This window comes from Coloeus monedula (assembly GCF_965178545.1).
Source record: "Coloeus monedula genome assembly, chromosome: W".
NCBI classification, from domain to species: domain Eukaryota; kingdom Metazoa; phylum Chordata; class Aves; order Passeriformes; family Corvidae; genus Coloeus; species Coloeus monedula.
This window is the reverse complement of record NC_138821.1, coordinates 14,036,340-14,050,394: the sequence shown is the minus strand read 5'-3', so window position 1 is coordinate 14,050,394 and position 14,055 is coordinate 14,036,340. Positions and strand designations below refer to the sequence as shown.

General features: G+C 43.6%; 1 protein-coding gene across 1 annotated transcript in view; it reads right to left on the bottom strand.

The window, feature by feature from the left end:
- The window catches only part of LOC309584633 (transportin-1-like), a 150,201-nt gene that overhangs the window by 52,499 nt on the left and 83,647 nt on the right, over window positions 1–14,055 (bottom strand). Inside the window, exons 5-6 of the mRNA XM_082300768.1 lie at window positions 1,748–1,854; window positions 1,071–1,204 (exon numbers count right to left, since the gene is read on the bottom strand). Coding sequence (XP_082156894.1) covers window positions 1,071–1,204; window positions 1,748–1,854 — 241 coding nt within the window. The remainder of the gene's footprint in view (window positions 1–1,070; window positions 1,205–1,747; window positions 1,855–14,055) is intronic.

Genomic DNA, 14,055 nt, shown 5'->3' with positions numbered 1-14,055 from the left:
TGCCACAGGTGATAGGTCATAAATCCAAAACAAAGTGTCATTTTAAGTGTCTATTGGATTAGAAAGTTATAAATTATGATGTAACTCTAAATCTTGTGACTAGTCGCCATTATTTGGCGGTATTGTAAAATCTCACACCTCGACTGATGCGTTTTGTTACTTTAAACAATAAATTCGTGTAGTTGCATAGTCCCATCCCTGAAAGTTATTTCCTCCGACAAGTGAACACGCGGGAAATTCGACAGAGAGATGCTCCAGTCCCTTCATCGTCATTGTGGCCCTTCACTAGACTCTGTCCAGTAGCTCCATGTCTCTCTTGTACTGGGGAGCCCAGAACTGGGCACAGTACTCCAGGTGTGGCCTCATCTGGAGGGTGAGGGGAAGGATCACCTCCCATGCTGGCAACACTCCAGCCCAGGATAACATTCATCTTCTTTGTGGCAAGGGCATGTTGCTGGCTCATTTCAGGGTAAAAGCTACTGTTCTTGTTGATAAATATTAGCAATAACAAATTAATTTTAGAATTTTTCTTCTATACTTCTGTTACTTTGGAGAGATTAATACTGTATTAAAGTAAAAGGATGTTGAACCCATTTAATTTGATATAGCTGAAAGATAAAGAGCTTTATAAGTTTTGGTGGAGTTAAAGCAGAAAAATATTTTTCTGCAAGAACTCAGAAACCATTATCAGCAAATGATTTTTTACTCTCCCATTGCTGCAGTCATAACAAAACAAATGCAAGATAGTTCTTTCTAATCAGAATTTGAAATTTTAACCACAGCATTGAAATTTTCATAATAATATGCAAAATCTTAAACAATAATTTGATTTTCAAAGTCAGACAGATTCTTGATTTAGAGGATGTATGAAGAGGTGAGGCTGATCTATTAACTAAACAGATAAGCATGGAAATGACTGATGCATGAAGTTTCTGTGCCTTCTCACATTTGCATATGCAGGATCATTTTAAAAAACTAAGTATGTTTTAAACTGATCTACAAAATATCATCCTTGCTGCTCATGTAAATAAATTTTTAACAGATAACTTTAGTATGATACCTAAACCTACCTTATTTTTGGACTGCTATGTTTGAAGAACTGCAAGAATTTAGGTATCATGACATTGAGTGGTCGGTCCAATACATCACTATCTAAAATTTCAGCAGAATCTTCGCATATCTTCTGAAGAGCACCAAATGCACCCTATTTAAAAACAAAATCAATCAAACAGAAAAACAAAGCAAAAAAAATCTGTTATTTTACATTTTGAAGAAAGCAACATTTTAGGGTTTTTACAGAACAGGTAATTTTAGCAAAAGACCACAGTAAACATAGCTAATTAACAAAGTAAATGTAGCTAACTAAATATGGAGTTAAATTAAAACAGCCTTAAAGACTTTTTATTTAAGCACTTTATACTGTCATCTGTAAGATCTCAAGCTGGATGAGTCTATAATAGGTAAGTGGTAATTTTAATTTTAACATTCAGTGCTCATTTATTTAATTATATTTTTTAAAATGCTTAAAAGCAAGATTTTTTTTTAAATCAGACAAAATTTTTCTCCTCATAGCTTAAAACAGTTGAGCTGGTATTTATTTATTTTCCTTCATAAATACTGAAAAAAAAAGATTGAATATGTGCATATATACCCCCACAAAATACTATACATATATATAGTATCTATGAAGAGAGACAAAAAATAATCAAATTTACATGATAATACATTTCAAAATAAGCCTCCTTACCTCACAGGTATTGTAATCTTCAGAATCCAACAGGCTGCAAAGCTTTGGTAAGAGGTCAGGCCAATTCTGCAATTCCCCTTTTGAAGCAATGGTTGTTATCAGAATGCCTAAGTGAATCAGAGGAATAAAGGAAATGAGATCTCATCTATCTTCACAGGTTTCACACCAATTTTTCTCATTTTAGTCTTCTCAAAGATCTATGGAGTTAAAAAAATTTCTTGTTTTATTAAGACCTGGCAAGCATAAAAAGAGGAAGTACATTTAATTGCAAATGATATTTGAAGGGCTTTGAAATGCAAAGGCAGGTTGCCCCTTCCTGCTGTCATGAAGGGCTCAGATATGAGAAGTCAAGCACAAAGTAATTCCAGTTAAGGTAATAATTATGCCCAAACACTGCAGGGCAGGTTCTGCTCTAAGTTTACTAAAAACTGTACAAATCTTGACCTCCAGTAGAGTATCCATCTCAAGTCACCCCCCTCTTTATTATGATACAAAGGTATGAACACCGGAAGCTGTCATTCAATAAAATGATAACCCATTGCTAAATTATGTGTTCACAACTTTACTATGTTTACACAAAACATTAAGGACACATGCTGATGTCCAGGTGTTAGAAATATAAATTACTTGTTGGTAGAATTGCCTTGTTAAGGTTTAGGGCTTGACATGCTTCAATGATCTCAGACCTAGGGGGAGGTTACCAAAGCTTGGGGAGAAGGATGTACCACTGATAGTGGACACAAAGAATGCAGGATTTACAGGCCACAAGGACATTTGGCAAACTCCCAAGATAAGGAAGAAACTAATAAAGCCAACTCAGCAACTGTGCTGAAATCAGTTCCGACTGGGTAAAAGGTAATTCTGACGGGGAGATCACGACCACTGACTCACAGACCACTGACCCAAAAGAAGAGAAAGACAGCATATGGACTAATTAGCATGAGAAGCGAGAGAATCATTAAGCAATAGAAGGTAGAATACTAATTAATAAAAGAACCGGGTAACTTGTAGCCAATGAACGTTAATGCCTTTGTCTGCTAAAAATGTATAACTAACATAAAGCTTTGATGACTGGGGAGCCAGCCTTTTGTGGGTTACCACCCAGCTCCCTACTTTGTGCCAACTAGAACAAAGAAATAGAAGTACCTCATCTCGGTGTGTGAATTGGCGCTGCACACAGGGCAGCAAGCCCAAGTTCGGGACAAAAATTCTAAGACAGATACCTACTAACAGCTTACACACTGCAGCAGGTCACCCAGTGATCAGCTGTAGGGGTTGGCTGATTCAGATCCAGCAGAGAGGATGGCCAAAAGAGTCACTTCCATTTTTAACACATACAGAAATACCAGGAAAAACTAATTAGGTGACAGGAATGGGGAAGGCTGCTTATAAACTAGGACTGACTATGAGTCCATTTTGCCTCAACTAGTAATCTCCCAAATGACGAGTGGTGGAAAAAAAGCTTTCCTAAGCTTTTTCATTGAACTAATCACCATATATCCTCTTTCTTTGGAATAAAATGCTAAAATTGTTATTAAATATACAAGAATACAGAACAATATTACATAGAAACCTCCTAAATAGATGCATTTATTTCTTGGTAAGTTTGTGGGTCCTAAACATATGCAACTGTATTTTTTGAACTTGAATCCATATTTCAGTGTTGGCACAAGGGTTTTTAAAACCTGTATCACAGCACAAAGAAGTTTCACAATGTTACTCATTTCAGAGTTAAAAAAGGGAAAACTTAAGTAAGGATACAACAATGTGTAGTTATCATTGCATCTCAAATCAGTTCTAAAATAGACTCTATTGCCATCTTTATCATCCTCACTGAGGTGACTTCTGAGAATGGGATTAATCAGTTTCCTTCTATCGATCAAAAGGTATAATCTTTTGTTTGGTTAACATCAGATGCTAAAGACCACAAATGCTGCATTACTTCTTCCCTGATGCTATTTTGATGTACTTGTTCATCCTCCTCTCAGAACTCCAGAGATCTTATTGTGATTGGTTCATTAAATTGTCAGTGCTTGAACAGCAAAAATACATATGCATCTGTGGTGGTTTGACCCTGGCTGGATACCAGGTTCCCACCAAAGCCACTCTATCACTCCCCTCCTCAACTGGACAGGGGAGAGAAAATAGAACAAAAGGTTAATAAGTTGAGATAAGGATGGGGAGAGAGCACTCACCAATTACCGTCTTGGGCAAAACAGACTTGACTTAGGGAAATGAGTTGAATGTATTAACAATTAAAACCAGAGCAGGATAATGAGAAGTAAAACAAATCCTAAAAAACACCTTCCCTCCACCCCTCCCTCCTTCCCAGGCTTAACTTTATTCCTAATTCTCTACCTCCTTCCCCCCACAGCAGGGCAGAGAGGCAGAGCACGAGGGTTATGATCAGTTCATCACACGTTTCTGCCACTGTTTCCTCCTCATATAAAGGAGTCCTTCCCCTGCTCCAGTGTGGGGTCCCTCCTACAGGAGGCAGTCCTTCACAAACTTCTCCAGCATGAGTCCTTTCCATGGGGTGCTGTCCTTCAGGAACAGGCTGCTTCAGTGTGGATCCTCCATGGGGTCACAAGTCCTGCCAACAAACCTGCTCCAGTGTGGGCACCCCTTCCCACAAGGCCCAGGTCCTGCCAGGAGCCTTCTCCAGCATGAGTTCCACAGGGTCACAACCTTCTTTCAGGCCTCCACCTGCTCCAATATGGGTGCCCTCCATAGGCTGCAGGTGGATCTCTGCTGCCCCATTAACCTCCATGGGCTGCAGGGGCAAAGCTGCTTCACCATGGTCTGCCCTATGTGTCAGAGACTAAAATAGTTCATGCCTCAAATATTGATATAAAGTTTTGCCCATGATAGCAAAACTGTATGACAAAGCCCACCCCTGCCTAAAAGATGCCTGACTGGGACTTTGGACTGAAAGTCAAACTCCTGATTAGAAACCCATTCTTCAATCATCTCAGGCCCAGGGAGAAGGAAACAAATAAACAAGGAAAAGAATGAGAGCCAAACCCAGCAGCTGTGCTGAGAATCACCTCTGGCTGGATTGAATCAGGGGGAGGAGGGGAAAGCAGAGGTTAAATAATTTGCTAAGAAGTTGTTTGTTAAAAGCAATGCATACAGCTTGCTCAACACTTATTGTGCCTACCAAAGTAGAATGAGAAGATATGAGACTATTGATAAAGGGAAGGAATCTTGATCTTCTTGACCAAAGATCCTGTTTTCAAACCTAAAACTGACTTAAACCAGCCTTGAAGTTTGGACTTGGGTCAGGGACATAAAAAGCATATGCAGGGAAGCAAGGTGAAAAGTTCAGAATGAGGAAGACCCTTCACTTCATCCCAGAGACCCCTGCCCACGACCACAAGACGACACTGTGCAAGCACAACACCGATGTAAATTACTTTTGGGCTCATTGTAATACGAGGCGAGGCTAGGCGGGGCTAGGTAATGAATATGTATAGGCGTATTAAGAAACTTAATGAATATGGAACTTGTAACCCGATACATACCAAGCTGAATGCAGCTGTCGGCACGCATGACTTTGGAGGAATTATCCCCCATGCATCCCAGCGCTGGAATAAACATACCTACTTTACTACTTATTCCAGTAGTGGAGTCTTTTCCGCATATCAGGATTTGGGGTGGGGGAGACCACAGCCCACAGAAGCCAGGTTTGCACAGGCTCCCCCCCCCCCCCCCCAAACGAGGGCGGGGGAGGTTTCAGGTGTGTGGTCAGAGGCAGTGAACACCCATCCTCCCTTACACAAACCGGCCCAGCTGTGGAAACCCCAACCCCACAAGCCACATCCACGGGACATTCACGTGAGAGGCAGCTGAGGGGGTGTCATAATCCATCAAAGACCCCCCAAAGCGCTCCCCAGAGGCCTTGCACCACAGGATTGCACGTGATGCAACAAATCCAGAGTCTGCTGCAAGAAATTGCCCCCCCGGGGGACTTACCTGGACATTGCCACCTGGCCTGAACATATATTAACCCATCGGATTCTATGCTTTTCAGGGGGACCTTCACCATCAAGAAGATCAGAAGAAGAGGATCAACAGGATGCCATTGGGATCTATGAAATGGTGATACTTTCTACTTAGTCTGTCTCCACCTTACTCTCTCTCCCCCAGCCCCCAAGCTCCTCTTTCCCTATTTCTTTCTCTTCCCTTTTCTTTCCCTCATATTTACTATCAAATAAAATCCATACTATTGTCACTGGCATGTGGTCTCATTTGCACCTTAACTCGGGCTGAGGAATTCCTAAATAATTTTAATAACTGGACCTTAACACTATGGGCTGCAGGGGAATCTCAGCTCCAGTGCCTGGAGCACCTCCTCCACCTCCTTCTGCACTGACCTTGGCATCTGCAGAGTTGTTTCTCTCACATATTCTCACTCTGCTCTTCTCTGGCTGCAATTACATCTGTGCCATAACTCTTTTCCTTCTTAAATGTTACTCCAGAGGCATTACTACCATCACTGATTGACTCAGCATTGGCCAGCAGCAGGTCCATCTTGGAGCCACTTGGCATGGGCTCTGTTGGACATGGGGGTCAAAGAAGTCACCCCTGTAACCCCACCCACTACTAAAACGTGGCCATGCAAACCCATTACAGCATCTGAAAGAGCGTCTATGCCAACTTATATGCTAACAAGGAAGCCTAGGCAGGTAGCAATATTTTTACACCTAGATAGTATGAAGAGATGTTGGGGTTTTAGGAGTTCTCCTTTTTTCTTTCTCTTAAAGAATTTTCCCCATACGTGTTGCTAAGAGACAAATTACTGGGTACTTAAGAGAGACAAAAAGACCCGGTCACAGGGGAGGGGTCCAGCTGGCTACCCTCTTCTACCTGGGGTTTTCTCGTGTAGGGCAGAGATGCCACGAGATTTGGACTGGGAAAAAGGGATTAGGTACAGCCCTTAGCTCTCTGGTTCTCCCGGCGTTCGGAGGGGAGAAAGGCTGCTGTCGTTGTGGAGAGAATTTGTCGCTGCTGCGGATTTCTGCCTTCTGCTGCCTTCCTTCTACCGTGAGTGGAGCTTGCTCGCTGGAGCGGCTGTTACACTGGGGCCCTTACACCCTACCTCACTAAAAGAGGGACCTTTTCACCATCTGGGAAAACTCCGAGATCCCAACCCCGCCTTTCCCTGCCCCGCTGGGAGCCAGGCCGCAGCTGCCGTGCCCCCGCCGTTCCTTTGCTACTGCTCTGAGTCTTCATTACACTGTAGCCCCGCACCCCCCTGCCTGCCGAGACGTCACGGACTTTCCGCTGTAGCTCCGGAGTTTGATACATCTCGTCTACCACCCCGGATTTTGTGTTCATCCCTGATGTTCCCGAGGATCCTACTGGGGCACCGGGACTGGCTGCCCCAGGGGGTTTGTGAAGCAAGCTTTTTGTCCGCCGTTACTTCGTGCTCCCTGAGCTCGCTTCAGAGCGCCCCCTGCAGACGCGGGGGAATCATCGCACCTGCCCTGCTCACCGGGAGCTGCCAGCACCCCTGCCGGCTGTGACAGTAACTGCAACAAAGGGGAAAGGGCCTGACAGCCGAGAAGGCTGGCACTGGGTTTCTGGTTCTGTTTGTTGTTACTGCCATAGTTATTGTTGTTTGTTTGACTTGTTATACACATATATATATAATAGTAAAGAACTGTTATTCCTATTCCTCATATCTTTGCCTGAAAGCTCCTTAATTTCAAAATTATAATAATTAGGAGGGAAGGGGGCTGCATTTTCCATTCCAAGGGAGGCTTCTGCCTTCCTTAGCAGACACCTGACTTACAAACCAAGACAAGAGACCAGTGAGTACTGGACCAACCTCACTATTAAGACAAACCTACAAGGCTTCAATACTTAATTACTTCACACAGGAGGGTGCAAAAATACGAAATAGCAACTCTTATTATGTAAGCATACAGTTCATCAGTTGGTACACATCTTCAGATTTCATTTATGCTTGAATGATCCAAGCAAGGACCACTTGAAGCTCAACAGTAATTGAGCTACTAATCCACAAATGTTTCCTCATATCAAACAATAAAATGCTCAAAATGAAAATGCTCAAAACAAATATGCTTTGTTGTAGCCACTGAGCCAGCAGCTATGATGGCTGAGGGGCCAAGGAGCCCAAAAATAGCAGAGGCCTGCTGTTGGACTGATTCCGAGGTTTAAGAACATCCCCATACCTCATGGTGAGAAAGGAAAAGCCTCTCCCATCATGCTTTGTGGTGCCATGCAGACTTGGTCTGTCTGAATGGCTTGCTACCCTACACGCCCCCAAAGCTTCCCCATTGGCTCCCTTTCCCTAGTCCCGCCTTTTTACAGCCCCCATGCCCTCAGATCATTGGTTCCTGATGCCTGCCCTGCTCAGGTACATAAACCCTAGACCCTGTGTGGTCCAGTCTCTTTTGCCTCTGGTCCCCTCTACGGAGGCAGCAATAAACTGTCTTCTGTGGAATGCCATGAAGGAGAGCCCTCCTGACTCTTTGCTTCTGGTAATGCATGAGCTATCCGGCTTGAGTGTGGTGTGTGAGTCCGTGCCTAAACAGCTGTGCGGGTAAAAGGAGTAAGCTTGCTGGAGTGATATACTGCACCCACCGGAACGATTCCTTGCCAGGGACGTTTCAGGGAAATGCAGCTACCCTTCACGAACCCACATACAGTGCGTTAATGCTTAAAACACAACCCCTCCCCCAGCTGTCACCACCACCAAACCACCCTAAAGGTGCAATCCAAACACAGCTGTAATATATTCTCCTGAGGGAACTGGCTGATGTAGTTGCCAAGCGTCCCTCCATGATATTTGAAAAGTCATGGCTGTCAGGTGAAGACCATGGAAACTGGAAAAAGGGAAAAAGTGTACCCATCTTTAAAAAAGGTTGAAAGGAGGATCCTGGGAACTACCAACCTGTCAGTCTCACCTCTGTGCATAGGAAGATCCTGGAACAGATCCTCCTAGAAGCTCTGCTAAGGCACATGGAGGACAGGGAGGTGATTCAGGACAGCCAGCATGGCTTCACCAAGGGCAAAATCTGCCTCACCAACCTGTGGCCTTCTACAACAGAGTGACCACATCAGTGGACAAGGGAAGGGCTACAGATGTCATTTATCTGGACTTCTGTAAAGCCTTTGACACAGTCCCCCACAACATCCTTCTCACTAAATTGGAGGGAGATGGATTCGATGGATGGATAGAAATTGCTTAGACAGTCGCATTGAGAGAATATTGGTCAACGGCTCAGTCCTAATGGACATCAGTGATAAGTGGTGTCCCTCAGGGGTCCATATTGGGACCAGGGCTATTCAACATCTCCGTCAGTGACATAGTGGGATCGAGTGCACCCTCAGCAAGTTTGCAGATGACACCAAGCTGAGTGGTGCAACTGACACACCTGAAGGATGGGATGCCATCCAGAGGAACCTGGACAAGTCAAGAAGTCAGCCCATGAGAACCTCATGAGGTTCAATAAGACCAAGTGCTGGTGCTGCACCTGGGTCAGGGCAACCCCCGGTATCAATACAGGCAGAGTGATGAATGGATCTAGAGCAGTCCTGCTGAGAAAGGCTTGAGGGTGCTAGTGGATGAGAGGCTGGACATGAGCTGGCAATGTGCACTTGCAGCCTAGAAAGCCAATCATATCCTGGGCTGCATTCAAAGCAGTGTGGCCAGCAGGTTGAGGGAGGGGATTCTGCCCCTCTGCTCTGGTGAGACCCCACCTGGAGTACTGCATCCAGCTCTGGGAGCCACAGCACAGGAAGGACATGGACCTGTTGGAACAAGTCCAGATGAGCCCACCAAGTTGATTAGATGGATGGAGCACCTCTCCTTTGTGGAAAGGCTGAGAGAATTGGGATTGTTCAGCCTGGAGAAGACAAGGCTCCAGGGTGACCTTACAGAAACCTTACAATACCTGAAGGGAGCCTACAAGAGAGATGGAGAAAGACTATACAAGGACATATAGTGACAGGACAAGGGGGAATGGCTTTAAACTGAAAGAGGGAAAGGTTAGACTGGAGATTAGGAAGAAATTTTTTTTGTGAGGGTGATGAGGCCCTTGCACAGGTTGCCCAGAGCTGTGGATGTCCCATCCCTGGAAGCATTCAAGACCAGGCTGGATGTGGCATTGAGCAATCTGGTCTAGTGGAAGGTGTGCCTGCCCATGGCAGAGGAGTTGGAACTAGATGATCTTTATGGTCTCGTCCAACCCAAACCATTCTGTAATTCCATTATATTCTTATATTCTTTAGTCATCTCCATTGTACTCCCCTGACAACTCATTTTGATACCAAAAAGGTTATTTCAATTTCTACTGTGACTGTGAGCGTTTAGGAGAGAAAGAAAGCCTGCATAAACTACTCTCCAAGCAAGGACATTGAAAGATAAAGAAGAGACATCTGGCTCAGGAATGCAGCTACAGCCAAAACAAGGACCGAGTTTGGGAACTTGGGGAACATGGGGAGGGTTTTTATGGTAATGGGCAAATTATAATACGCTTGTAGTGACTGTATATTAGAAATACACTTGTAGAAATTGGGGGGCACCTTAGGAGGAGTTATCCCCTGTGCCAATTCAGGTGCCTGAATAAATGATGCCCTCTTTAACACTAAATTGGTGTCAAGGAGTCTTATTCAACCATTTTCAGTTATTTGGTGACAGTAATTGGTGACCCAGATGGGACCTTGGCCTCTGAGCCTTGGCAGATCAGCAGTCGACAGATTTCCAGCCAGGGCCGAGGAATTCTTGGGGACACCCTCTACTGCGGACCATCAAGGAGCTTGAGGCAAGATCCCTGGAATAAGTAAAGGCATTGTTTAAATCTTGGGGTTATTGACAAGGGGATGAATACGGGGATGCCCATGATATAAAGTCTGCTTGCTGGGAGAGTGTGGAAAGGTAGCTGAGTGTCTGTTGGGGTTTTAAAGCAATTGATATGTGCTTTGTTTTCTCTCTGTGTGTGGTAGGTGTTTTGGTTTTTTGTGTGTGGAAAGGCACAAAGGCTGGAAGAGGTTTGAAAGTGCTCATGCTAACCTTATGTACACTGTGTGCTTTCTGTGCACTGTCTGTGCTGTGTATGCCTGTGCACCGTGTCTCTGTGTATGTGTGTCTCTTGGTGTGTGTGTAAACTGTATGTCTGTGTGTGCACTGTGTGAGTCTGTGTGTCTGAGGAAAAAATAAGAGAGATAGTACTCGGAACTGCAGTACAAGAAATTTAATATGTAATCTAAAAGAGGTTTCCAGTACATAATTGTACTCAAGTGTTAAACATGCTCAGCTGCTCCAAGTATAAACAGCAGTCTCCTTCAACGATATCAGAAATTGCCAGAGATTGTTTAAATGGAAACAGAAAATTAATTTTTTACAGGACACTTGGGCTACTTATTTGGTATTTAATACAAACCAGAGAGAGTTAGGCCAAGAAACTGTAAATGTTATTGGTGCAACAGGGAGAGCCCAAAAGTGAACATTCTTTAACCCCATTAATTTTAAATTCAGCAAATGATGGGTAACACACCAATTTTATGTATGCCAGAGTATCTGGTACCTCTTTTGGGAAGAGATCTATTAAGTAAATTGGAGGCTCAAATTATATTTAAAGATGGAGAAGTACAATTATTGGTATCCCAGACTAAGGCCATTGAGGCCAGGACTTTTATGTTGCAAGGAACACCAAAACCAGAAAATTCTAGAGGAATACTGTAAGCCATAGAAAATGCAGTAACACCCTTGGTTTGGGCCAGTAGAACTCCAGGACGTTCCCGATGAGCTCAGCCTGTAAGTGTTACCCTAAAACCTGGATCAAAACCAGTAAGGCAGAAACAATATCCTTTAAAATTAGAAGCTAGAAGGGGAATCAAGAGCCTAATAGAGAATTTCAGGGAATTTGGATTATTGATAGAATGTGAATCGGAATATAACACTCCTATTTTGCCAGTTAAAAAGCCTGGAACAGACAAGTACAGGTTAGTACAAGACCTATGAGCAATCAATCAAATAGTTCAGGTTATCCACCCTGTTGTAGCCAATCCCTATACCTTGTTAACAGCCTTTAGAGAATATCACCAATGGTTTACAGTGATAGATTTTAAGGATGCCTTCTTTTGCATACCTCTCGAAAGCAAAGTCAGAGCCTTTGAATGGGAAAATCCCCAAACTGGTCGGAAGAATCAGCTTACCTGGACTGTGTTACCACAAGGATTTAAAAATAGTCCAATGATTTTTGGGAACCAATTGACAAAAGAATTAGAGATGTGGAAGAAGGAGAACCCCAAAGGGTTGGTCCTGCAGTATGTTGATAACATCTTACTAGCAACTGAAACTAATGAAAAGTATATGGAATTGACTATGAGTCTTCTAAATTTTATAGGCCAAGGAGACTACAAAGTATCTCAGGAAAAAGCTCAAATCATGAGGCAGCAAGTTATCTACCTAGGGTCTGAAATAACACCAGGACAGTGGAAATTGGGAATGGACAGAAAAGAGTCCATCTGCCAAGTACCCCAACCTGCGACTGCCCAAGATTTAAGAGCATTCTTGGGCATGGCTGGGTTGTGTAGATTGTGGGTCTCAATTTATGGACTTTTAGTTAAACCTCTAAATGAGCTTTTAAAGGAGGCCTCAGAAGGACCTTTGACTTGGACTCCTGAGAGTGAACATGCATTCAGTAACTTAAAGATGGCCCTGATGTCTGCACCTGCCTTAGGACTTCCGGACCTAACAAAACCCTTTGAGCTTTTTGTGCACAAAAGACAGCACCTAGCCCTTGGAGTTCTGGCTCAGAAGGTAGGAGACTTCAAGAGGCCTGTGGGGTACTTTTCAGAACAACTAGACAAGGTCAGCCAGGAATGGCCCAGATGCCTGCGAGCTGCAGTAGCGACTGTTCTCATCCAAGAGGCCAGGAAATTGACTTTGGGACAAAAGATAATAGTGTATACTTTGCATGCTGTAATCACCGTATTAGGCCAAAAAGGGGAGCGTTGGCTTTCCCCAAGCCGTATGCTGAAATATGACTGTTCTAAGGGAGCAAGAAGATGTGGAGTTAAAAGTAACCACAGCAGTAAATCCAGCTCAATCCCTGTATACTCTGATGCAAGGAGAACAGCTAACCCATGATTGCTTACAGACAATTGAGCAAGTTTATGCAAGCTGACCAGACCTACAAGATGCACCCATTGAAGATCCAGAGATAGAGTTCTTTACAGATGGAAGTAGCTTTGTGCAAGATGGAAAATGAAGATCCGGCTATGCCGTAGTCATCTCAACCAAGGTAATAGAAGCTGCACTGCTGCCTGTGGATACCTCAGCACAAAGAGCAGAGCTCATAGCACTACGAAGAGCCTTGGAAATGGCAGCAGGAAAAAGAGTAAACATATGGACTGACTCGAAATATGCTTTTAGCATTGTTCATGCCCATGGAGCCATATGGAAAGAAAGAGGTTTATTAACAGCACAGGGATCTCCGATTAAATACTACACTGCAAAGCACACCAATGTGGGGATTTCCACATTCATGTAGGAAATAGACTTACAGATAAAGCTGCATGAGCAGTTGCACAACAAGGCACCCTAGCGTTAATACCTGAGAAAGCTATTTAACTTCCAGAAGTTAGCTCTGGATATAGTTATGTAGATTTAAAATTAGCTACTTATCTAAAAGCCCAGAATAAAGAGGGTGGATGGCTAGTAACTCCCAATAACCAGGTCATAGTCCTACCACAATTGATGTTACAAATTGTAAAAGAGAAAACCCAGCAACCCCCTCGGGAATCGATGCTATGGTGACTAGTCTACAGACTCAGATACTCAGTGTCCATATGACAAAAATTGTCAAGTCTGTTACAGAAAAATGCCCGATCTGTCTTAAAAATAATCCTTTGCATTTAAAAGGACCCCCTCCAGGGATCACTAAGAGAGGAAACACTCCCTGAGATTACTAGCAAATTGACTTTTCTGAGGTACCACGCCAACAAGGATACAGGTGTCTCCTAGTGTTAGTAGATACCTTGTCTGGGTGGACAGCAGCTTTCCCCTGCCACACCAACAAGGCCAGGGAAGTAACTAAGATATTCATCAAAGAGATCATACCCAGGTTTGGGGTGCCTATAGGCATGTCATCTAATAGGGGACCCCATTTTATATCTGAAGTGTTACAGCAACTCAGTAAACAGTTGGGTATAAGTTGGGATTTACATACTTCATGGAGACTGCAATCTAGCAGAAGGGTTGCATGAATGAATCCAACTTTAAAGAGACAAATTAGCAAAATGTGCCAGGAAACTTCCTTGAAATAGCCACG